The 26485-nt window shown below is 30.4% G+C and overlaps 3 protein-coding genes and 2 non-coding genes across 9 annotated transcripts in view; 4 read left to right on the top strand and 1 right to left on the bottom strand.

Moving 5' to 3' along the window:
- LOC143189194 (salivary C-type lectin 1-like) overlaps window positions 1-16260 on the bottom strand; it is a 29472-nt gene extending 13212 nt beyond the window's left edge. Inside the window, exons 1-4 of one of the 3 annotated variants that reach the window (XM_076393822.1) lie at window positions 16048-16260; window positions 10204-10280; window positions 7865-7982; window positions 6394-7063 (exon numbers count right to left, since the gene is read on the bottom strand). In XM_076393822.1, coding sequence (XP_076249937.1) covers window positions 7023-7063; window positions 7865-7982; window positions 10204-10280; window positions 16048-16165 — 354 coding nt within the window. In that variant the 5' untranslated portion in view covers window positions 16166-16260 and the 3' untranslated portion in view covers window positions 6394-7022. Of the gene's footprint in view, window positions 1-6393; window positions 7064-7864; window positions 7983-10203; window positions 10281-11447; window positions 11610-16047 lie in introns of those variants that run through there. The other 2 variants (XM_076393820.1, XM_076393821.1) reach the window with 2 other exon arrangements.
- TRNAV-AAC (transfer RNA valine (anticodon AAC)) lies at window positions 796-868 on the top strand. The gene has a single exon. It is a non-coding gene; the product is annotated as a tRNA-Val (tRNA).
- Window positions 4878-4950, top strand: TRNAV-AAC (transfer RNA valine (anticodon AAC)). Its single transcript has one exon. It is a non-coding gene; the product is annotated as a tRNA-Val (tRNA).
- LOC143189247 (salivary C-type lectin 2-like) lies at window positions 13955-21435 on the top strand. Of its 3 annotated transcripts, none has more exons than XM_076393825.1 (3): window positions 13955-14109; window positions 14312-14429; window positions 14740-14980. In XM_076393825.1, exons 1-3 carry the CDS (start codon window positions 14023-14025, stop codon window positions 14859-14861), a joined length of 327 nt encoding a protein of 108 aa, XP_076249940.1. In that variant the 5' UTR covers window positions 13955-14022; the 3' UTR covers window positions 14862-14980. The 3 variants fall into 3 exon arrangements, with proteins under 3 accessions (XP_076249940.1, XP_076249942.1, XP_076249939.1); XM_076393827.1 differs by lacking the exon at window positions 14740-14980 and adding an exon at window positions 14596-14733; XM_076393824.1 differs by lacking the exon at window positions 14740-14980 and adding an exon at window positions 21151-21435 and having other exon boundaries at window positions 13956-14109.
- Window positions 21436-22685: 1250 nt separating this feature from the next.
- LOC143189231 (C-type lectin mosGCTL-7-like) lies at window positions 22686-26077 on the top strand. Its single transcript, XM_076393823.1, has 3 exons — window positions 22686-22839; window positions 23155-23272; window positions 25796-26077. Exons 1-3 carry the CDS (start codon window positions 22753-22755, stop codon window positions 26065-26067), a joined length of 477 nt encoding a protein of 158 aa, XP_076249938.1. The 5' UTR covers window positions 22686-22752; the 3' UTR covers window positions 26068-26077.
- Window positions 26078-26485: the final 408 nt, after the last annotated feature.

Raw genomic sequence — 26485 nt, 5'->3', positions numbered from 1 at the left:
ATTATTTTATCAGGTAGTACTTGTTTTAATACAACTTTGCTTAATTACAAATAATTTAATATATATTGCACAATGTGTGCGTTGTTTAATATTGTTTAATATTTATAGAAACAAAAAAACAAAGAAATATGTAAGCTCTGCATTTCTTTACCTTCAACGGAGTTTACTAAATTATATTACTGATATATTACAATTAATAAAACAATTAAAATCAAAGAAAAAGCGAAGAAGAATCGCGAGCAAAGAAGATTGCTGAATTATTCTGCCATTTTATTAGATATAACAAAATAATTAAAATAAAAGAAATGCCAACAGTGTAAATGACTAAAACTAAAGATACAACTTTAGATTTTTCTAGTACAAGGAATATTATTGCTTTATGGAAATATATGTAATATGAAATATATCTGTTAGTTTTATGGTGCTTGAGTGGAATAAATTTTGTCTAGAAACACATGACACGAAAATAATATTTAATATAATAATAATAATAAGTGTAGTTGACAGAAAAATCAAAGCTTTTGTTCAAATTATCCTTCGTGTAATTAATGTTTATAATAAAACAAATAAACTGCAAAATATAAAAGTTCTTTGGGTATCAAACAATGCTCCTAAAATTTTAACTCGCCTGTAGTTTGTCTGTTAATCAATTATTATCCATAATACATATAAAATAATTACATATCTAATACAATTTCGAATTTCTAATAGGCTACACTCTTTAGCCGTAAACATATGAAAGCAGGTCGGGTGAAATTAGACTTGCTCATAAAATTTAAATAAAAGTCAGAGCAAGTTTCCGTGGTGTAGTGGTTATCACATCCGCCTAACACGCGGAAGGTCCCCGGTTCGATCCCGGGCGGAAACATTACTTTTTGTATTTTGATGGAGTTTCGTTTTAGATTTTTTTAACTGCATCATTGTAAAATATTGTTGCAGTAATAAACAAGTTTCCTTTGTAAGAATTTTGATCTCTTTCCTAAATTAACTTGGTCTAGCGATAGACTAATTCATACTTTTCGAGCTTTCACTAAATCATACATCCTAGAAAATATAGGGCTTTTCAATGAGGATGGATTAATACATACACTTTCAGCATTATATAACCACACTATAATTAAAATATAATATTTTGACTAGAAAATTTCTTCTGTTCATTTAAAATCGGCTTTTTGAACTAAGTATGCGAATTTTTACAGATTTAACGGAAAAAGCTATAAACTTGCAAGAAATACACACAACTTATTTTTGTAAGAAGATTTTTTGATCGATTAGTATATAAAATAGTCTGTACCTCGTGAGGTTCACAGAATATTACAATTGGTTGCACAATTTAATTCGAATTTATATTTCATCCAAAACTATGTTTCTTATCGTGTATAAAATAATGTTTACTATAAAAACAAACACTTCACCATAAAATATATAATCACTTGAATTGTCGATAAAAGGTCCACATATAAAATCCTATTAATTTTTAAAATTTATAGATTTGGAATCATTGTATTTTCTTATTATTTTATGCTCATGCTGAATGTGTGTATTTATCTACCTGAAATCATTAATTCGTTTTCCGTACTTTTTTTCATTCATTTGGTCAGTGATATATTATTTTCTTTAATTAAGCCCCTTATTTCAAATCGTAATACTATATTCGATCTAACAATTTCGCCATTAAAAATAATTTAACAAAAATGTTAATATGTATTAAAATATTTTAAAAATAAACTACAAATGTATTTACCTTCAACAGTGCTTACTGTATTATATTGCTGATATATTACAATTAACCAACAATTGAACTCAAAGTGCGAACACGATACATTATTTTACTGCTACTTTTAATTCAGCAGGTATAAGGATCATTATTGCTTCTAAGTACTTCATTAAAATATACTTTAATTTCCTTTCCGAGATATTGCCTTAAAACAGAGCAACCGAAATGACACAAGATTGAAGCGAACGAAACCACACGAATAATAAATTAATTTGAAAATTAAGATTGTACTAAGCATATCCACTACAAGATCTGGTATGTGTCAATTTTATGATACTTTAGAGGAGCTATTTTGTTTGACATAGATAGCATATTGTATTATTTAATGAAAAGTATGTTTACGACTCATTTTACCATAATTATTTTAATTTTTATTTAATTTAAACAATAGTTTAAAGAAAGCCCATAGTTTTATTTAAAATTATTATTCATATAATTAAGTTTTAAATTAACAATATTCAAGTTATTTGTGTCTTTAGTAGGGCTCCTAAAATGTACAATTTGTCCCAATTCGCCTACTAACTTTTTATTATTCATAAAATATATAAAATAGTTACATACCTAGTCTTTTCTCCAATTTCTTGTAGTCTGTGCACCTGAACCGGTGACATATTAACGCCAATAATGTGTAATAAAGTTGCTGAAAAACTTTATATAAAATATCCACCAAGTTTTCGTGGTGTAGTGGTTATCACATCCGCCTAACACGCGGAAGGTCCCCGGGCGGAAACACTTTTTGAAGCATTTAACAGGTTTACGGTTTTAATAACAATGTGTAATTACTATCAAAATGTAGTGTAGTATTATAATGTTAATTTAATCAAAGTATACACAAAATTGTCACTAACTAAATGTTGCTGTAATTTTTCAGAAAATTTGTAAAAAATTTTCGTATAGGAAACTGATTAAGATTTTTTAACAACTCTGTTATTGCTAATGTGTTAAAGCTTAAAACATATACCTGAGAGGTCGCTGAGATAAGTTGAAATTGATTCTTCAAATAAAAAATTATAACAAAAATTAAAATAAAAAGAAAACCTGCGCTATATTCCAACTTTCCATGTAACTATAGTTCAGCTAATGTGCTACTTGCCACATGAGCTTTTGCCATATCATTCATGCTAAAATACTCTCTGTCGTCTTTACTGAGAGTGTATATTGTTTTCACGCAACGATGGTAACTTGAGGTCCTCAATGTTTTTGGTTCAGTTTATTTCTTTATTATGATGCGTTCTTAGAGAGATACGTAACAGGCCAATTGAAAAGTCCCCGTTAAAACACATCTTTTTGGCAAAATTATTACTTTTTATTCAACATAATTCCCTTAAAAGGTGATACACTGATTATAGAGACACTCAAACTTTTCTATACCATTTTTGTAGTACTATTGGTCTTTTGCTTCAAAATAGACCTCAGTTTCGGCGATCTCGTTTTCATTCGACACAAAAAAATATCCCAGCGAGCATCCTTTTGAGATCTGAGAACAGGAAATCGTCGCTGGGGGCCACATGTTGAGAATACGGTCGATGAGGAAACAATTCGAAGCCCAATTCATGGATTTTTGCCATCGTTTTCACTGACTTGTGACAAGGTGCATTGGCTTGGTGAAGCAGCACCTTTTTTTCTTCAAATGTGGCCATTTTTCGGCGTTTTCGTCCTTGAAATGGTCCAATAACGCTTTGTAGTAGTCGCTGTTGATGGTCCTTTTTTTTTCACGGTAGTCAAAAAAATTATTCCATGCGCATCCCAAAATACAGACGCCATAAACTAGCCAGTCGACTGTTGCGTTTTCCTATGCTTTGAAGCGGGTTCATCGTGTGCAGTCCACTAGGATGACTGTCGATTGAACTTCTGAGTGAAATGATGGAGCCATGTTTCATCCATTCTCACATATCGACACAAAAACTCAGGTTTATTACGCTTGATCACCTTTAAATACTGCTCCGAATCATCAACTCGTTGTTTTTGATCAAAAGTGAGCTCGCGCGGCACTCACTTTGCACATAGCTTTCTCACACCCAAATATTCGTCAATAATATGACGTACACATTCAGTTGATATATTTAGAGTATCTGCTAATTCATTCAATTTTAATTTACGGCCATTCAAAATCATTTTGTGCGTTGTTTTCGTCGTTAACAACCACTTTTGGGCGTCCACTGCGTTCACCGTTATCGGTGCTCATTTCACCACGTCTAAACTTAGCGTACCAATTGATGGTTAATTTTCCTGGGGCAGTCTCGGCATCAAGCCAAGTCTTTGCTTCAACTATATGTTTTCCCTTCGAAAAGCAATATTTTATCAACACGCGAAATTCCTACCTATCCATTTTTTTCACAATAACAAAAGTTGCTTCACTTAAAATGCTATAATTCGCAAACTAATAATCCGACAGTTGTCAAATTTATACACGCATCTTTTGAGGGTTAGGGCTAACTATAAAATATACGGACTTAATTCTAGTAACGCCATCTATGTGTGAGGCCGCGGATTTTTCAATTGAAGTGTTACACGTTATATAGTTGATCATTCCGGAGAAAATTCTTTTAAGCCAGCAGTAAACAAAGGCAATTAAACAATAGTTACTTGGAGCTAATCTAAACTATAGTGCTAGTAACAAAGCAATTAAATGTTTAATCCCTTCAACCTGGCCACCATTTTTAATATATGTCAAGTCATCGTTTTATTTATATCAAATACAATTCATTTTTCTCCTTATAAAATTGTTTTGGCTTTACTTAACTAAAAATTACAATTTAATACTTTTAAGTCAAACAGTAGATTGTCACGAAATGTTTAATTAATTAATAATTATGAGTTAATGATTGAATCACTTATTATAATTATCCTTCATGTAACTAACGTTGAAATAATTCAAATTCAAATCTTTGGGTATCCAATAAGACTCAAAAATTTTAACTTTCCTCTAGTTGGTCTGTTAATGCACTATTATCCATAAAATATATAAAATAATTACATATATAATACATTTTCCAATTTCTTATAGTCCACCATTTTAGTCTACATACCTTGGCCGTCAACACATGAACGCAGATCAGGTAAAATTAGGCTTGCTGGTGAAATCTAAATAAATGTACAAGTTTCCGTGGTGTTGTGGTTATCACATCCGCCTAACACGCGGAAGGTCCCCGGTTCGATCCCGGGCGGAAACATTGCATTTTTTTATTTTTAAATATCATCTGTATTCATTCATTAATTGTAATAATTATTTTATGAATATTAGGTGCCATTTTGGAAAATTAGTAATCGATATTAGATGCTATTTCGGTTACTTTGTGGAAATCATCTTATTTCTTCCAATTTACGATAGCACAATAATCTCCCGTGATGATTTTATCAAGTTTGTGTTATGAATTTTTGACTTTTTGTCGTGCTATTTTAAGGCGAAAATATTTTATATCAAAATATACTTAACAAGTTACTTTATTTTATAATAAATATTTCAAAATTAATCAAGGAATTCAATAATAAAAATTGCAAATTTATCAAATTTAATCAATTAATATAACCAGATTCAGATCAAAAGTATGACAAGATTATGATTATACTACAGAGAGGATGGATAAAATATGTTCATTATATATACACTATATTTATTTATTAACAAGTTCCTGAGCCAACATTTGCTTATAAACCAACTGTAATACTTCGCGAAATACATTCCTAAAGCGCCTGAATGGTTTTCAGCGAACTGCTGTCCCATTATTTTAGAAAAACATCCCTCAATTGCTCCAGCGATGTTGGAGATGGAAATTTAGTCAATAATCCCATATTTTCATGGGGGCATATTAGAATCTTCCAATGAATCGTACAGGTCTTATGCTTGTCATCGTGCCTCTTCTTTTTGCAACTTAGCACTTGTATAGTCTATTCAAGGCAGTAGTGACACACGTGACCCTTTAAAATGTCGCAATGTTGCCGCATCAACTTTGAATTTTAGTACATTTGGCTTTAACTTGTAACAATAATCTAAACTAAATAAAATAATGAAGCAAAAATGTTATGTATTATAATTTATTTGAACATTATAGTACATCTAATGCATATATTATCGAAGTACTTAAAATTATAATTAATTATGTATATTGTGAACAATAACACACATGCTCATAAAGTCTACATAAACAATTCCCTACAATTAAAGTATATTAATTGTATACTGACCTTTAATTGTTTCCTCGTTCATCACAGTCTCTTGGTAATTGTCAACATTGAATCATAAACCAACATTCATAAACTTTTATTCAATCACTGTCACTTTCAGAAACACCAATCAAGTTAATAAATAAGCTGTTTATTTCCTATCTATCAAAAACAAGATACAAACCGTAACTGTTATTTTCGACAATGCCTCTTTCCATAATTCCAGATGGTTCTAGTTTGAATATCCTCCTCGACCTGAATGTCTATTGTAATAATTCTTTGGAATACCCCATATCAACGCAATTGGATTGAATATTCAGTGATAGAGAGGAAGACGTAATATTCTGTGGCCAAAACGTTCAGTAATCTGATCTACCATGTATCTTTTCTCAGCCTTATTTCTAAAAAAGTAGTTTACATAAAATGCAATTAAATATTTCATTTATATTTACCAAGTAACAATTTGAAATAGTTAATTCTTTAACATAGTTTCCTCGAAACTTATTTTATGCACTTTAAGCTATTCCTTAATTGCAGCCTTTGATGATGCACTTGTTGGAATTTTCTCCACCAGTGTACTCTGCTATGGTGTAATGTACATAACAATAACTGATGATTACTCCAGGTTCTTCAAGAGCTGATATTCAAACTACTGGAAAAGCAAGTTATGTTTTTCTCCATATTTCTCCATGGTATGCACCCTTGGATACTAATTATGCACCAGTAATAAAACCATTCCTGTTTCCACCATGAAGAACTATATATCTCCAAGGAATTATTAATAAATTTTGTGACTAACAAAACCTAATCGATAGTTATTCCAACAACTTTTGTGGTCTTTATACTATATTTATTATCATCTTGCAATGAGCGACCTATATACCATTCTGATATATTCACATGTCATTTAAGTATATAAATTGATAAAATAATTCTTCCTTGATTTTGTTATATGTTTCTAATAATTGTATTATTTTAAAAACAATCTCTGGAAGTTCCATTAAACCCTTTCGTGGGTTATCTTTGTCCCTATCACCACCACTTAAATCCTATATTATCCAACAGTGTATAAAGGGATGTTCTACATTCCTGAAATAGCTGTATATCTTTTGAATTTTCTCTCTGAAATAATTGTATTAAATTATGTTTCGACTGAAAAAACTACTTATTTTTTTTATACATTTCGAATATTTGATATCTGATGCAGCTAACAAGCTCATTTGGATTCGTCAACTGTTTCGCATATACACGGTTTCTTTTTGGTGAATTTAAGGTTATACTGTTTTTATTTTTTGAGATATTTTAGTGACCGTGCCCGTACTAATATTCAGTGCCGCTACAAGGCGCAAGAAATATTTTCAATAAAAACCGCGACGTTTTGAAATTCATTAACAACAAACAAACCGTTAAAACAACGTCTGCCGGTTTATAACCCGTAATTATAACATTTTGAAGAATTTTACAAGCTTTTGACAAACGGACAACTTTTAAATTTTTTAAACTTTTTTTTTACTTACTTCTCAAAAAGCATTCTATCTCTTTTTAAATAGAATAAAATAATAAGGAAATATTGTCTGACTATAAAATTAATTTACAACTTTCGACAGACAAATATTGATTACGTGTATCACTACTGTTTTGAATAGACTATAGCTGCCTGTAAACTGAGTACTAAAAACGCATCGCATTATTTACACCTAAGCAGTTTTCATATAATGTTTTTACAGCATGTATATGGTGTACATGTAATCAGATGTGTCGTATATAAATAAGTAGTTTACTTATTTGCCTAATCTCAATAGCTCAAATAAAACACCTTTTATAACATAATTTATCATCATCCTCATATATACACAGAACATCTTTACATATATCGTTTCTCAAGCATCACATTCTATTATGAAAAAAATTACGTTTACTTACGATTATAGCTATTATTTTTCAAATACTCTTCTAACTTATCATGCTGGTCTTTGGATGTAATGCTGGCTAAATCCATCCCGGCGTTTTTGCACATAATGAAAGCTTGAAACCAATTTTGCTGTTGAAATAAAAAAATAGCAATTTCAGATAATAATTACGGTTAGTAAAGTTTTATCTATGTTAAATTAATGTTAGGGAAAGAGTAATTTCGATTTTTCCATGAAACATTTCATATATAGCGGTATTATTTTATTCAGTTAAAAATTATAGACCTTTGAATATGGAAATTGCACTGTAATAAGTCTTTAAGTTAACGCCAATGTTCCTTTTCGTTTCGCAAATTTTGATGTTAAAGAGGAATTTCATTCTGACTACAGTTTAGTCTCATCTAGTTTAATTGCAATAGTCGATACATTTCTTAAACATATTGAGGTAAACCGACATATTTCTCATCTCGCGACATGGCTACTGAACTAAATATTGACTATAGTATTAAACTATTTTCTAGGTTAAAGACTAGGTACCAAAAAAGTTTAGATTAATTATGAACCATCAATGAAAAATGTTATGGGCTGAGCTTTCACTTGTGAATCACTGCTAAAACGAAACTAAGTAGAGGTATTTTTCAACGAATACCGTTGATAAAGTGTGAACTATGTACGAAAAATATAATGGTCGAAGCCGGACTATGCTTTACATTCTCTTTCAAAGTCCCCATTGACGCCAAGAAAAGTATTTGATGGGTTTTGAAAGGAATTCTTAAACAAGAGCAACTTACTTTCTATTACAAATAGATAACGCGCTTGAAATTGGCTATTAAAAAACGACCACAATAAATCATTAAGAAAGGCTTCGTCTTCATCACAATGATAGCTCAAACACTAATTTAGTGACTCGGCAAATGTTTAGACTGATTAGCTGGGAAGCTTTGATGTATTCACTTTATAGATATTGAACCACTACCATTTGTTGTCTTCTCTGTAAAACTCGTGCATTGCTACCAAACATGTATTCAAAAGGTAGAAGAATAACTTAAAAAATATTGACATAACTATGACGTATATTGTACCAACCCATTTATGGTGGGAAGCCCATTAAACCAATCAATTTTCACGTGCGAAATTTTTTTTAAGCCCTCAAATAGGCACTCTGAGGCATACAATACTTAAACAAGAATTGGCAAATACTAAAAATTTAAGAGACATATTAAGAGACATTGAGAAATATAGCACAGATTATTGAAACGTGAAGGAGACATTTTCTTGAGAAACAGGAAAGCAAAAACACAATATTTAAACCAAAAATTATCAGGTTCTTGCATGTATTTTAGGTTATTTTCTACAACTTTTTCTTATTTCACAATGTCGCCATGTTGCTACAGCAATAGATAGAGCCAATTATTGATCAATACCTTTTATACCTTTTTAGCATTTTGGTAATTCTGATATTCGAATTGCAACGAAAGGCCGAACCTTGTCTTGCAAGAATATAACTTTGCTTCTGTTAATCGCTATTACTGGATTTTTTGCACAAAACGTCCTTCATTTTCCTGACGCTGGAGGCGTCTCTAGTATCAGTAATATTCATATGGGCTTGATTGTCTTCTTATCGACTTTCTCGTCTTCCAGACTATTTTTTGTTATTGACATCAAAATCACCACATTAAAATAATTTAAACTATAAGTACAATATGATGGAACATTATAACCATAACCTTAACATCACAAGCAGCAATCAAGACGGAAGTGGTCACAATCACCAATTTTGCCAATATTTCAAGTTGACTAACTAATAGTCTCTAAGTTTAGGCACTGTCATTTTGGTACATTTACACGTAAATATATTTGTGTTTGCACCTACAGATGAGCTGTATCTAGCACTGAATTGAAGTGGAGCCGAATTTTTGAAACTACAGGACTCAGAAAAAAGATTCAAATAAATGCGCAAGTAACCAAACCAAGTTTCAAAAAAGAATGTCCAGTTCTGATTTTATTGATTGATATAAGGATGATTGCAATTTAATATACTTTAAAGGCATCTGATCTGATGAAGGAGTGATAGTGCCGCTATACAAAAAACTCTGGAAGTCGAGCAAATTTACAATATTTAAGGTTATACTTTATTGTATAATATTTTTTGTTTCAATATTTTCAAACTTTTGTCGGTCAAATTAATTTCAATAAAATTATTCCTACTTGGAGTGGTTAAAGAATTTCAGTTTTGACAAAAATTCAAACAAATAACAGTAGCGTATTTTAAGAACTTGGATATAAATTATATTATATATATGATAAATATTTAAATATATGTAGGTTATTTAGGTTATTGTGGTTACTTACCGCGTTCGAAGATACATGATAGATCATATTTAAATTCCTATAATGATTCTGTTGGCACCACACACTGGTATGAAAGCCTAAAACAATTTATATTATTAATACTTGTAAAAATTTCTAAGAAATGAGCATTAAAAAGTGTTACTTTAACATTTATAGGTATATATGCATGTAAGTGGGGGTCACAAACTTGAGGACCATCCCAGCATAAATGTGATCATACCCAGCCCTTCTGAAGTAACCAGGATGATTCTTCTTATATATGGAAACTACTAAACCAAAAAACGTTGAAACAAAATTAGATATTGTGCTCGTGTTATTTGTTTTGGCTTTAAAATTCAAGTAAAATCGTAAATTCTACAAATATTTGATTGCAAGCAGCTGTTAAATGTTCTTTTTACTTGCACTTTTAATGCCTTTTTTATTGTACTAATGTAAAATATCATTAAGACTTAAAAATAAAATTAACACAGTTTATCAGTTCTGTAAATATATGGGGTGTATCGGCTTCGATATTTTTAAAATATAAAAATATATCGGAGAATAAAAAATAAAGAAACACATCGACATTTTGTTAAATGTTTAATAAAATATCTTTACTTTTTTTTAATTATTCAAAAATATCGATATCGATATATTTCGGCATCCCTAATAGCTACATATTAAAGTCGACATTGTCCAGAAATCCCAATACCATTTCAAACTCAAGTATATTAAAGCTGCTTCATAACGCAATATAAACAGTACTGCAATTTTAGTGAAGAATAAGAATAAGTACTCATAATCATATGAAGAATATGACAACAAGATTCGCAAACATAACACTAATTAAACACTTTAATACAGATGAAATTCACAAAAACTATTTTCTGTATACAAAATATAACGCATAATAATTGTAATAAACGAAACGAAACAATAACTCATACAGAAAAATCATACTATATCCAAATATTAGTATTAAAACTGTAATTATAACATGTAATGAAACAAACAAACATATGACATACATAATGGGAACGTAGTATAAGTAAATTTTTAAAAATTCCTTAGTGAGCCTTTATATTAATAAATATATCGTATATTAAAAATTTGCAAATGATAACAATCTATTCGAAATAATACATACAAAAACATAGTAATGTTTAACGGTAATTAATTTAATGGTAAAAAATAAATAAAAATAAAAGGTAATTTTCCCAAAGCACCATAATTTACACAATATATTTTAACTCTATTGTACTTACCAAATAAACATATCATAAAACTGATATTGAACAAGGTCATTTTAATTTAGATTACTAACACCTTCGAAAAATACAAAATAGAAAATAATAATAATATCGACTAACTTATCAAAAGAATAAAACTTGTGACTAAAGTTAAAATAGCTGACTGTAACAAACGAAAAATTAACAAACATACCTACACCAAGAAGATAATAAATTCCGATGATATATACAATTTTAGATGATTCTCGCTAATGCGGTTTTTCCACCAAGTCCCTCGTAAACAGTGCGGAAACTAACTGCCAAGGATAGCACAACAATCGTTTATGCATCATAATATACATATAAGAATAAATGATTCATATAGATATCAAATAAAGGAATAATTAAATTTATTAGGTTTATAATACGAAGCATTCTTAAATAAAAATAATATATTTAAAATGAAATTAAAAATATTTTTAATAAACATATTTTTTTGTATTTTAACGTGCCATTTTACCTATGAAGGCTTATCTAGACTGGACCTATAATTTAACGTGGGTTCCAAACCAGAGTCCTCAGCATTAAGCCTACCGATTAGCGAGTGACCAACTTAGATATCATCGCAGAAGATATCCGGTCATACTCAGTTTGGTTACTGGCATGAATGGGATCATTTTCCTTGTAGGATTTTGCATTCTTGCCTAAGGACAATCACAAACGGTAAACAATCACATTAATAACATAAATTTACGATCATGGCCCAGCAGGATTCGAACCAGATACTATCGCAACAGTAGGAGGACCATCCTGTCGCCTTTACTAATTACGGCGCCAACCAACTTAACATATGTAAAAATATATTGTCGTGTGAAGGTAGTAATGTTCTTTCACTTTTCGAAATAAAAACCGTGCCATAAAAAAACCTTGTCAGGCTCTGGCACTTATCAATGCTTAGAACAGTTAGTGGTAGTGGGAGGAAGCAAAATCTGGAGGAGTACACGACATAATCTTGTCATTAATTTTTTATATAACATAATGTAGGGTTTTTTACATACTTTCGTAAACATGTTTGGAAATATTTTTCTACCTTTGATACTTTACTTCTTTATAGATGCCAAGGCTTTTAGATAGCTTCCTAGTGTTCTTCATCAAGGACTTTGATAAATTATTAATCACTTAACTAGCCATATCGTTCCTTGTCTTGCGAATCACCACCTAAAATCACGCAAATCACTTTCGATAGATTTGCTCAGCTAAAACATTATTTTCACCAAAACACATATAAGGCGATCTATACACACTCGTATAAAGTTGTGACCAAGTTTTACCTTCTAAATCCACCAGAGGGCGCGACAAGCTATAATATCTATAACGGGAAATTAAAAAACTATCTAACATTTGAATATTTTTTCCTTTATGAAACGCTCTATAAACTCACAATTACTAAGTTTAACAAATACCGGTTTGGTGGCGCAGTGGTAAAGGCGATAGAACGGTCCTCCCACAGTTGCGATAGCCCCGGGTTCGAATCCTGCTGGGGCATGGTCGTAAATGTATGTTTGTGATTGTTTAAAATTTGTGATTGTTCTAGGCCAGAGTGTAAAATCCGACAAGGAAAATGATTCCAATCACGCCTGTAACCAGGCTGGGTAAGACTGGATGTCTTCTGGGATGATTTCTAAAATTGGTCACTGGCCAGTCGGTAGGCTTAATGCTGAGAATTGTGGTTTGGAGCCTACGTTAAACTTTAGGCCCGGTCCAGATAAACCCATAGTTGGTAAAAAGGGACTTTAAAATATATTAAAAAAAAGTTTAACAAATTAAAAAAAAAATTAGCCCAATAATGGAAAGTCCCATTTACCCTACTTAAATTTTAAAAGAAATGAAATATAACGTAGGTAAATTATATTTGTTTTTATATAATTTTGTTTTAAATACTTTTTTCATTTCAACAACAACGTTTAATATAAAAAAAAATATAAAATTGTTCTAAAAGAAAACGCTCTCCTTTATTATAAAAATATATGTAACATTGTTTTACAACACAACAACAAACATAAAAGCGTTTACCGTACAACATGAATTTTAAATTAAACCACGATTTCAAGAAAAAGTAAGTACTACATATATTATTTGTGTAATATATATTGTCCACTTTTTGTAAATAAAATATTAACTTTCACAAGAACCAACAAGAAACTGTCCAAAGTCTTGTTAATTAGTTAATCATATTTAGTGTAATAAGTTCTACCATTAATATTATTTACCACACATTAGAATTTACTATATACAGCAAGTGTCTAGTTTTATAATTTCAAACTAAATATCAACCACGTTAAAACCATCCAAGTATTCAAATTATAATTTGATTAAATAACCAAAACGCAACAACTCATGGTATTTTCCTGTTACCGAGAATGCATGAATTTATTTAATTCAAAATGATCAAGTTATTGAGCATCAATTATACATCTATAAATATTTTCATTAATTTAGTAACTGGATTTTCCTGAAACAACCGCAACAAAACACATACGAATACAGTGAGAATATCTCTATCTTAGTCGCACAGCAGTTATTTTTATTTATAATCAGCTAGCAGAAGATCATGTTCGCGTTTTATGTAAATTTTATTCTGTTTTATATAATAGTACAGAACTGTGTTTGTGAAAAATATATTGTAGTTAAGGAACCTGTAAGCATTGTTTAAAGTAGTTTAAAACGTAAATCATAACAATTTCTCATGTCATACTCTTTACATAGCTATAAATTGTTAATAGAATAAATAAAAGTGTCGCTAAATTTATTTTAAAGTATTTTCAAGTTTTTTAATTTTTTAAAATATTTAACCTGCCAGATAATGGTTTTTCTATTCTATATAATACATTCTTTTATAGGTAAGTTGGTTCCAAGCACTAATTAACTGCAAGAATGCGGGTATGGAATTGGCAAGCGTCAATTCGGAGGAAGAAAGCAAGGCACTAGATAAATACTTGACAGACAATGGTTATATATGTAAGTATTAAGAGTTTTATATAAAATATGTTAAATTAACTTAATAGAAATTAAAGATATCGTTAGAGTGTTTTTTTAAGTTCTCAATATTCAAGTGTCAAACAACAAGCGCGAACTTAAATATTCGTAGTTTTCTAGATGAATAAGTATGTTTTGCTTATTTTAGATCATAATAATTTCAATAAGCATAAGTACCTCAATCTAAATTCTATATAACAAGAATAAATCGCCACTTCTTGCCTCTATATGTTTCAAAACTGATACATTCGGTATGACTCCAGGTAGATGATAAAGCTTTTCTATTTTGAAGCCACTCAATTAATCGAAATCAACTTGCTTATCAAGAAAAGAGGCACAAGAATCGCAGATCATATAACAAATGAGAACAAAAAAGGAACTGGCGCTGCTAAGAATAAACTTCATGCCTACTGAAAATTGGGCAGAAGCATGCAGTTCATGTTGTATGGTTACCAAAGCCGCATTGCAATAGCTTACTTGCTCAGCCGTATACTATCGGAACATAAGAAGCTATTACATAGGAGTTATACTTAGGAAATTTAGATAAAATCGTCTGAGACTTATTGACATACGAAGGTAGAGTTGATCACATGAAAACATTAATGTAGTCCCTGATTGTTCGGAAAAAAATTTACTTGCATCCGACTGAGTCACATCCGATACCATGAGCAAAGTGTTTAGAATTAAGGGTTTCCTTTTTATTAAAATAAGATTGAAAAGCCAGTACTGTCTGTATATCTTTCCATCAAGTTGCCACTTCTTTCCTTTAAAATAAAATGTTTCATAAGATCAAATTTGAGGTTTTGTATAAGTTGCGTGGAGCACCAACAACGACATCTGCACATATTCTAAACTAGGCACGCATAGTATAGTAACATAGATATATAGTCTATTAAAAACAGCAGTGAGCTGGCATGATCTGAATAGAGGACGTTTAAACGAAGGAATTTTGGCGCATAAGCTTTGAATTTTAATGCATTTTGACTTTGACATATAACAAAATTCTAATCTAACCAAATTAATGAAACAAAAATTTTATTTAATACAATCTATTTTAACATTATAGTACATCTAATGCCTATATTATCGAATAATTTAAAATTACAATTAAGAACACATATATAATAATTTGTAGGATAGAGTTGTTTTATTATTTTACATTGAACTCCACACTAGTATAGCTATAGTCTTAGATGCATTTTTTTATGTAATGGTACTCTCCGAAGGCCTAATCCACCTAACTAACAATTGTATATCTGAGTAATTTTACTTTCATTAAAGAGCATATTTACCTTTTACGCTTAATTCTTGTTTCCTTCGACGCCATGTTTCCTTGTAAAGTCATTTTGATATTATTTTATTACTGCTTAGTTTGTTCTGTTATTATATGTATACATTTTTCTTGATAAAACTAGATTTAATCAGTGCATTCTCTATAATACATTTGCCAAATTTGTAAAACAGTTAGTATTATTTCTTTCCTCATACATTTTAACTTAACGTTCATGTATATTCTGAATAATAACACACATGCAACATAAACCTTTCACATTCTATAATACAATCTCCTACAGTTAAAGTATATTAATTATATACTGACCTTTAATAGATTCCTCTTTCATCACCCTGTCTTGGTAATTGTCGGAATTGAATTTCCAATCTATCAAAAACTTGCTCACGATTCTACGATCTTCGTCAATGTGTCTGATCAAGCTCATCCAAACCGAAGTTGTTATTGTGGACAATGCTTCTTTCTATAATTCCAGACAGTTCTGGTTTGAATATCCTTCTCGACCTGAATATCTATTGTAACAATTATTTGTATATATATATCACATATCAACTCTATTGGATTAAATATGCAATCTGGTCTACCACGTACCTTTTCTCAGGCTTATTTCTAAAAAAGTAAATTACATATAATGCAATTAAATACTTCATTTATATTTACCGAATAACAACTTGAAATAGCTCATTCTTTAACATGGTTTCTTCTTCAAAGCTTATTTTATATACTTTAAGCCATTCCTTAAGTGCAAACTCTGTTGATGCACTTGTCAGGTTCTTCTCCACCAGTGTGCTATGATATGGTGAATTATCCATATCAATAACTGATGGTTCCTCGAACTTCTTTAAAAGCTGATATTCAAACCACTGCAAAATCAAATTATGGTTCATATCTCCATGATACTCGGACTTATTCAGATTTACTGCACCAGGAATAAAACCATTCCTGTTTCAAGCATGAAGAACTATATGTCTGTAATGAATTGTTAATAAATTTTATTACTAACAAAACCTAATCGATAGTTATTCCAACTTTTATCTTTGTCCATCAACTTTTGTTGTTATTACACTATATTTATTATCATCTTATTTATCATATCACGATTGACCAAAGGTACCATTCTGAAATATCCATGCCTCATCTATTTATACAAATTGATATAATAATTCTTCCTTGATTTTGTTATATGTTTTTAAAAATATATATATATAGTCTATTCAAAAATTTTTTAGTAATGCGTAGTGGATATTTGTGACGTCTAAACATTATAATGTTGCCGTATCAACTCTGAGTTTTAATTCAGTTTGGTTTGACATACAACAAAATTCTAATCTAAGTAAAATGATTAAGCAAAAATGTTATCAAATATCATTTATTTTAACATTATAATACATCTAATACATATATTATCGAAGGACTTAAAACTATAATTAAGAACACAGTTTGTAGGTTACATTTTTTTGTTTACATTGAACTCTTTTCCACACCATCTATGGGATAGAGTTTCTAGGCGCGTTTTTTATATAGTGTTATCTCTCTGGAGGCCTAATCCACCTAATTAACAATTGTATATCTGAGAAACTTATTTTACTTTCATTCGACAGCATATTTATTTTTTCGTTTAGTTATTGTTTCTTTCAATGGTTCCAAGTCATCTTGGTATCACTGTATATTTTGTTTCTCCTTCTGCTACCTGTGTACACCATTCTTAATAAAATTAATCAGTAAATTCTGCCTAACGCATTTACTATATCTACAAAACAGTTAGTATTCATTCTCTCCTTATACGTTGTAACCTAATGCTCATGTTTAATTTTGAACAAATATAATCATATCTGTGCACACAAATATTTCACGCCCTACAATACCATTTTCTACAGTTATATTCAATTAATTACGTGCATACATTTAGTTGTTTTCACTCTCATCACTCTGTGTCAGAAATTTCCAGCATTACACAACATTATCACATATCCTGAAAGTTTACTTCAGTCACTTTCACTTTTCCATTTACTGTCCAATTCCATCACTAAACTGTTTCTAACTTTCTAAATTTCTAATCTGTCTAAAACATGTTCACGATCCCACCATTTATCAATTACTTCCTTTGTATGTCTTATCGAGTTCATCCAAACAGAAGTGGTTATGGTTCAGAATGCTTCCTTCAACATATCCAAACAGTTTTTGATGATCATCACTAAACTGTTTTCAACTTTCTAAATTTCTAATCTATCTAAAACATGTTCACGATCCCACCATTTATCAATTACTTCATTTGCATGTCTTATCGAGTTCATCCAAACCGAAGTGGTTATGGTTCAGAATGCTTCCTTCAACATATCCAAACAGTTTTTGATGGAATGGTTTAGTGATGATCCTTCTCAATCAGCAATACATCTGCCATTAACTATTAATAAATATAATGTCCAACAAAACCCAATTGAAGGCTATTGTAACTTTTACGTTTTTCCATCAATTTTTATTGTCTTTACACTTTTTTTGTTACTGTCTTGCCAAGAGTGCCACAATGAACCATTTTGAAATATTCAAGTTTCTTATATTATTTTATGCCACTAATTGAATTATTTTTAAGGTAATGTCTGGAAATTCCATTAAACCTCTCCGAGGGTTATCTTTACACCATTTAAACCCTATGCCCTGTAAGAGTGAATAAAAGGATGTCTTACATCACTTAAAAAGCTGCATGTCCCCAATTATTTTATGTATTCTTTCCAAAGAGACAATTTTCTATAAAATAATTTTATTAAATTATGTTTATATCGATAAAATAGTTTGTGCGCTTACTGTTCTTATACATTTCGTATATTTGGTCTCGAATAGAGCCTATGTCACTAGATTCGTCACCCTCTTCGTATGTAGACGCGTTTTCTTGGGTGAATCTAATGTAATATTGTTCATTTTGTAAGTCATGTTATTCACAGTACCCACAGTAATATTTAGCACGGCAGCAACCCACTAAAAACATTTTCAATAAAATTTTCAAACAAAGTAATATAATATATTACGGAGCGACTTAAAATATATCAAAACAAAAGGCTAAAAATAATGTTTACCGGTTTATAACCTGTAAATTATAACTAATATTTTGAATAATTTAGCGTATATCTGACAACCCGACGGCGACCAGCTGTCAGACGTATGCAAAATTCTTGAAAACAATTGTGATAAGAGGTTTTAACTCTTACCTATAAATTATTGTAGCTGTATAATTAACTGTAGATTTTAGATATAGTATAATATTAAAATGAATTATATTTGGTAACATTTTTTTAAATGCCAAACTGAATTAAAACTCAAGAGTTAATACGGCAACATTGCAATATTTCAACGTCACAAATATCCATGATGCATTATTAAAAAGACTTTGAATAGACTATATATTCCTTTAAAAGCAATGTCTGGAAGTTCCATTAAACCTCTTCGTGGGTTATCTTTACACCACTTGAATCCTATTTTACCCAATATTCTACATTGTTCTAAATGGATGTTCTACATTCCTCAAAATAGCTGTATATCTTTCAGCTTTTTATGGATACTTTCCAGTCTAACAATTTTCTCTGAAATAATTGTTACTGTTTTTATACATTTCATACATTTCATACATTTGTTCTTTGATAGAGCTAACACAAAGCTGATCTTGATCCGTCACTCGCTTCGTATGAGGACCGTTTTTTTGGCGAATTTGAGATTATTTTGTTTTATATTTTTTGAGATATTCTAGTGATCATGCCCACTCTAATATTCAGTGCAGCTACTACAATACGCTAAAAATAATTTCAATAAAAACCGCAGTAATTAATATTTAACAGTAAAAATGGTTACCTCTCTAACAAATTGTACTGGCAAGAGTGGGCATCCATTATTTCGTTCATGTTCGAAATAACTCATACAGACGCAATCAGTTTTTGACTCCGACTGTGTAACGTCTTCGGGAAACCAGAGTAATAATAAGCGGCGATTTGAATTTTTTTAAAACAAGTGGTTAAGTCAGCATTCATAGAGTAAAAAGAGAAGGACGTTATTGTCTGACTGTAAAACAAATTCAACCAACAAACTTTCGATAGGCACATATTGATGACGTGAGTTCACTGCTGTTTTGAATAGACTATATATCTCAACAACATAGTCAAATTTCATATTACCAAGAAGATTTATGATAGATTTTACTTAGTATAAGTCAAGATCTTTTTGCTTTAAGTGCAAATATCTAAACCTGAATATTTATTTGAAAACATTGCGCATCACCACAAGTCACTGAAAATGATTCAACGAATAGTGTTCTGAATTGCTTTGCCTCTAACTATATACTATACAAAATTTGAACACAGTAACTGTTGGCTATTTGATAACCTCAAGAGTTTGCTCCTGGGTTCTACGAAAAAAGTATAAGCAATTGGAGCGTAGCTGGAGTAAAAATACTTAATAAATAACTGAATCAATGACATGTAAGATACCAAAAGTAATATTGTACCTATAAATTAGCCTTAAAGAATAAATTTGAAGCTTTATTATGAAATATCGCACAATGTATTTTATTCAAAGTATTGTTAATCGATAGCCGCTACTTTTCCGATATTTGAGAAAATTTACGGACTCCATTTCGAAAGAACGAATACATATTTTGAGGCTATCCACGAATCTGTTGGTTTCTTAATAAGAACGGACGCTCTGCTCTTCCCTCATATGTCGGAATAAATTATAACCAGACAAGAGCAACATCTGGGGAATACGACGTATAGGGCAGCAGCTCCCATTATAATGTTCGCAAGAATGTTTTCAGTAGGTTTGCAACACATGATCGATCGTTGTCGTGCTGAATAATAACATTGTTCGTGTCTTTGCTCGTATTCTGGGCGTTTTTCCCACAGTACGCGATAGCAATCCCCATTGATAGTTTCTTCGAGTAACGCCTTCAAATTCTCATCTTCAAATTTCTTTGGCTGTCCAGAACATACACTATAGTATAAATAGTCTACAGTGTTAAATTCACCAGCAAATTCACGAAACCAGTATGTGCATGTCGAAATCGATTTAGCATGGTTGCCATGAACTTTACACGGCACTCGACCACCTTCGGCCGGGCTTCCCGCAAATACAATTTACTCGGCACAAATTCAGACATTTTCAAGACACTGAAAAAATTTTTATTCACACTTCTAAGAAATGACATATACTGAAATGTGAAGCCCGTCAATGATGCTTCAACATGAAGTCGGATGGCTGATACAATTTAATGCACAGTAACACCATGTGTTGTTAAACAATCAAAATTAATTTATAGGCCTTATATAAAATTCAGAATTTTTTTAAAGATTATGAGTATTAACTTGTATTATATTTTCAATATTGCATATTAAATATTTTTCTTAAAGAGAATTATGTATTAATTTTCAGATGGATACTGGCTTGCCGGTACAAATTTAGGTGATGGCAGTTACTACTGGGCTACCACTGGTAGGAAAGTGATTTATACAAATTGGCTATCTGGACAACCAGATAATGCCATAATGGAATATAACAACAAAGAAGGTGAACACTGCATTCAACTAGGAATGCCTACTTACAGTCTCAAGCCTAACGGGTGGAACGATTTGGGCTGTGAATGCAAACTTTCATATATATGTCAAAAGGAGGAAACCTGTTATAGCGATGAAAATATAATATAGTTTGGTTTTATTACATAGTTTTTTATCTAAAAACCTATATATACTATTAAAATTACCTTTAATAAATAATACCAATAAGTTAGTAAGCTTATTATGGAATTAAATATTTTAACCCATTTTAATAACCCAATTTTTCCGCAATACTTCCGCAAACCTATTGAATAATACCTATACTTTCAAACAGAATATGACTAGTCCCCGTCGAAAGACTAATGTTATTTTACTATGTTGTACTTTTGCAAAAAATGTGCCTATTTTAATCATCATCATAATTTCATCATCGTATCTGGTCAGTAATTTCACGTGATTAATTTTGAGTTTACCCAATTATAAAGGCTCCTACAAATATAAGAGCATGAGTAAGATTAGCGTTGGGAACTATCGACTGAAAATAGTCGAAACAGTCGATAATCGCAAAACAGTCGATTGCGCGGTTTAAATGTTTTTTCTATACCTAATATCAGACGAAAATGTACGAATTCCTTCACGGAAATAATTGTTTACATCAATTTATTTTAAATCAATTTGAATGGGCAAATGGCAGTGCTAATTAATGTTATACTTCAGTGTTGCTTTAAATTTATGAAAAATGAATGTAGCAGCGAATATAATTTTAATATTTAAAAAGTAATGGAAACTCTGAAATTATTATGTTTAACAAATAAAAAATTACATCAACCGAATAATGGAAATGGGAATATACTGAAGTAAAAAGATATTAAATATAACATATGAAAACTATATCCGTTTTTAATTTTTTTTTCAATAAACTTCAACAACATTTACTATAAAAATATATGTAACAATGTTTTACAAAAAAAAAAACATCAAACATAGAAGCCTTTACCATACAACATGAATTTCAAATTATACCACAACTACAAGAAAATGCAAGTACTAATTAAATTCCTTCAGCAATATATATTATCCTGTTTTCTTGTAAATAAAATATTAACTTTCTCAAAGAGCAACGAGAAATTACCCTTGGCTCTAAAAGTCTTATTAATTAGCTAATAATATTTAATGTATTGATATTTCCGTACTTATATTAGTTACGTCAAAACAATCCAGGTATTCGAATTAAAATTTGATCAAAAAACTAAAACGAAACATCACATGGTATTTTCCTGTTACAGAGAATGTATGAATTTATTTAATTCAAAATGGTCAAGATATTGGGTATCAATTATGCATCTATAAATATTTCAATTAATTTGCTAACTGGATTTTCCTGAAACAACCGCAACAAAACACGTACGAGTAGAGTGAGAATATCTTTATCTTATTCACCCAGCTGTTATTTTCACTTGTAATCAGCTAGCAAAAGATCATGTCCGCGTTTTATGTAAATTTTATTCTGTTTTATATAATATTTCAGAACTGTGTTTGTGAAAAATACATTGTAGTTAATGAACCTGTAAGTATTGATTAAAGTAGTTCAAAACCTAAATCATATCTACTTAACATGTCATATTTTTACATCGCTATAAATTGTTAATAGAATAAATAGAGTGACGCTAAATTTGTTTTAAATATTTTCAAGTTTTTAAATTTTTTAAAATTTTTAACCAGGCAGATAATAGTTTTTCTATTCGACATATCTCTGAAAAATACTTGTTTCAGTATTATATATATGTATATATATATATATATATATATATATATATATATATATATATATATGTATCACTATATAAAATTATCACTTATAATACCATACATATATTTACAGGTAAGTTGGTTTCAAGCATTAATTAACTGCAAGAATGCTGGTATGGAATTGGCAAGTGTTAATTCTGAGGAAGAGAGTAAGGCACTAGATAAATTCTTAAAAGATAATGGTTATACATGTAAGTATTAAGGATTTTATATAAAATGTGTTAAATTAACTTAATAAAAAAGATATAGCTATAGTATTTTATTGAAAAAAGTGCTGTTAGATCATAATTATTTCAATGAGTATAAGTATCTCATTCTCAATTCTATATAATAAGAATAAATCGCCACTTCTTTCCACTACATGCTGCATAACTGATGTATTCGGTATGACTACAGGGAATGATAAAACTATTCTCTTTTGAAGTCACTCAATTTACCGAAATCAACTTGCAGCCTAGAAAATAAGACGGGATTATGTTGGGTTAGCAATAATTTCCCAGTTGATCGAAGCATTCCTTGAGACAGTTTTTAGTCAAATTATGGCAAAAGTATATGAGTTCAAGATATAAAGGCCCTGGAACTAGATTAAAGGCGCTCAAACTCCCCTAACCTTGAGTATTAGTATTAGAAAACATCTATGCTTTGAAAAACAGCTCCAGTCCGTGGATTCTGACACAAGCATCGGGAGATCAAACAACAAAAGACAAAGCAGCGACCTGACGCTATTGTGAATTAACCTAGTCTACTGCAAATTAGGCAAAAATTTGCAGTTCATGTTATACAGTTGCCAAAGGCGCATTGAAATGCCATATTTGCTCACCCGTAGACTGTTGGAATTAGGAAACCATTCAATACATATGCCTGGGTAATTTAGATAAAATAGTGCCGTTAAAAATCATTTGAGACATATTGGTAGACGAAGGTTGTTGAGTTGATTACATGAAAATATTAATATAGCCACTGTTTGTTCGAACAAAAACTGTCTATTTGCATCTGACTGTACGATACCATAAGTAAAGTGTTTAGAATTAAATGTTTTGTTTTTATTTAAATAAAGTTGAATGTCAGTATTGTCTGTATAGCTTTCCAACAAGTTACCACTTCTTTCACATAAAATAAAATAATTTTAAATATAAGTTTTTATTTAACCTACACGTTTCATAGGTTCATAATATTTAAAGCTTTGTGAAAGTTGTGTAAAACATGGACAATGATATCTATACGAATTCGGAACCACATATGCGTGACATATTAGACAAATATCTCTACCACACATTCAAATTTCATATGACGAAGTAGATTTAAAATTGATTGTTGCATCAACAATCAATTTTATATTTACTTCGATTTGTTATCTAATAAATTTGATTGAGTAAAAATATTGAGTTAAAGTCCTAGGCATTTCCATTTTTAAGTGCAAATATCTGAACCTATAATTTGAAAAATTCATTTTAAATATATGTATGTAAGTATTACAAGCCAAGATCCTAAGTAGTCCTAATTAAAAAACACCTATTAACAAAGTTTAGAATAAAATGTACAGTAGATTTAGTAAAACGATTTTTGTTATTTTCGTAAGAAAGCACATCATCGTCATCAAGTCGATGAATATGACTGAATGAATTGTACTCTGAATTGCTTTGTCTCTAACTATAAAGTCAATATTTGACTACAGTGGCTATTTGAAAACCTCAAGAAATTAGAGTCGAAATGGACTAAAAGTACTTAATAAATAACTGTGCCAATGATGTGTTGCCCATCGATAGCGGCTGCCCTTTCCAATTTTTCAGGAAATTTACGGATTCTATCACTAAATTGTATATTTTGAGACTATCCACGAATCGACCCTTTTTTTTAATTTCTTGTTAAGGAGTGAGGCGCTGCTCAGACAGGTCGAACAACTTGACTCATATGTCGAAACAAGAAATGATCAGAAGGAGCAAGGTCCGGGGAACTACGGCGGATGGGTAGTACTTCCCATTTTAATGTATCCAACTATGTTTTTATCGGTTTTGCAACATGTGGTCGAGCGTTGTCATTCTGAAGACTAGAAATTTTTGGTCTCTGCTCATATTCTGAACATTTTTCGCACAGTGCTCAGCTCAAACGAGCATTAATTGTAATCGATAGCGATCCCCATATATGGTTTCATCGAGTATATAATATAGTATATATAATATATACTATATATCGAGTATATATAATATATTTAAATCCTGGCCTTCAAATCTCTTTGGCTATCCAGAACGCTCATTGTTTTCGGTGTCCAAATACCCACTTTTGAAATATCGAAACTAGTGTTCACGTATTGATATAGATCCACATCTTCACACAGCGTTCGATCAACTTTAGCAACCTTTTCCTTCAAATAGAGGGAAAAAAGTAGATTTGCCGCAAATACAATTTACTCGATACAAATTAAAAAATGTTTAACGCACTCAAAAAAAAATTTGTTCACATTTTAAATAAATCACATATTCTGGAAAGTGAAGCCTATCACTGAGACTTCGACATGAAATTGGTTACAAATATACTCGATGCGATTTAATTCACAGTAACACCATCTGTAGTAGAAATTAATGTATGGGCCATATATAAAATAGAGAACATTTTTTAAAACGTTATGAGTATTGACTTGTATTATATCTTCACTGTTGCATATTCAATATTTTTCTTAAAGAGAATTATGTTCATTAATTCGTATTAATTTTCAGATGGATACTGGCTTGCCGGTACAAATTTAGGTGATGGCAGTTACTACTGGGCTACCACGGGTAGGAAAGTGATTTATACAAATTGGTTATCTGGGCAACCAGATAATGCTAAAACGGAATATAATAAAAGAGAAGGTGAAAACTGCATTCAACTAGGAATGCCTACTTACAGTCCCAAGCCAAACGGCTGGAACGATTATGGTTGTAAAGGCACACTCCCATATATATGTCAGAAAGATGAACTGTGTTACAGCGATGAAAATATAATATAGTTAAATATTATTACATAGTCTTATTATCTAAAAACCCATATAAACTATTAAAAGTCTACAATAAATAATAATATTTAATTAGTAAGCTTGTAGCGGAACTAAACCTTACACGCCATTTTAATATCCCAATTTTTATAAAAAGATAATCGATGTTATATAATTAAGTTGAATTGGATTTTAAAACTTTAAATGTTTAGAAATTTTAAAAGTAAAAGTTTCGTGACTTTATTGTATAATACTTACACACAGAATATGAGTATTTAGCGTCAAAAGGCCACTCTCATTTTACTTTGTTGTACTTTTGCAAAAACTGGGCTTATTTTTATCAATATTGTCACTGCATCAGTCTTATATGGTCAGTAATTTCACTTTATTATCAGAAATTTACTTAATTATAAAAACTCGTACAAGTATTAGA

The sequence above is a fragment of the Rhynchophorus ferrugineus genome, unplaced genomic scaffold (assembly GCF_030347505.1).
Source record: "Rhynchophorus ferrugineus isolate W39M unplaced genomic scaffold, kcgeb_rfMv2 rfM1, whole genome shotgun sequence".
In the NCBI taxonomy this organism is placed as follows: Eukaryota; Metazoa; Arthropoda; class Insecta; order Coleoptera; family Curculionidae; genus Rhynchophorus; species Rhynchophorus ferrugineus.
The sequence above is the reverse complement of the archived record's forward strand: the minus strand, read 5'-3'. Positions and strand labels throughout refer to the sequence as shown.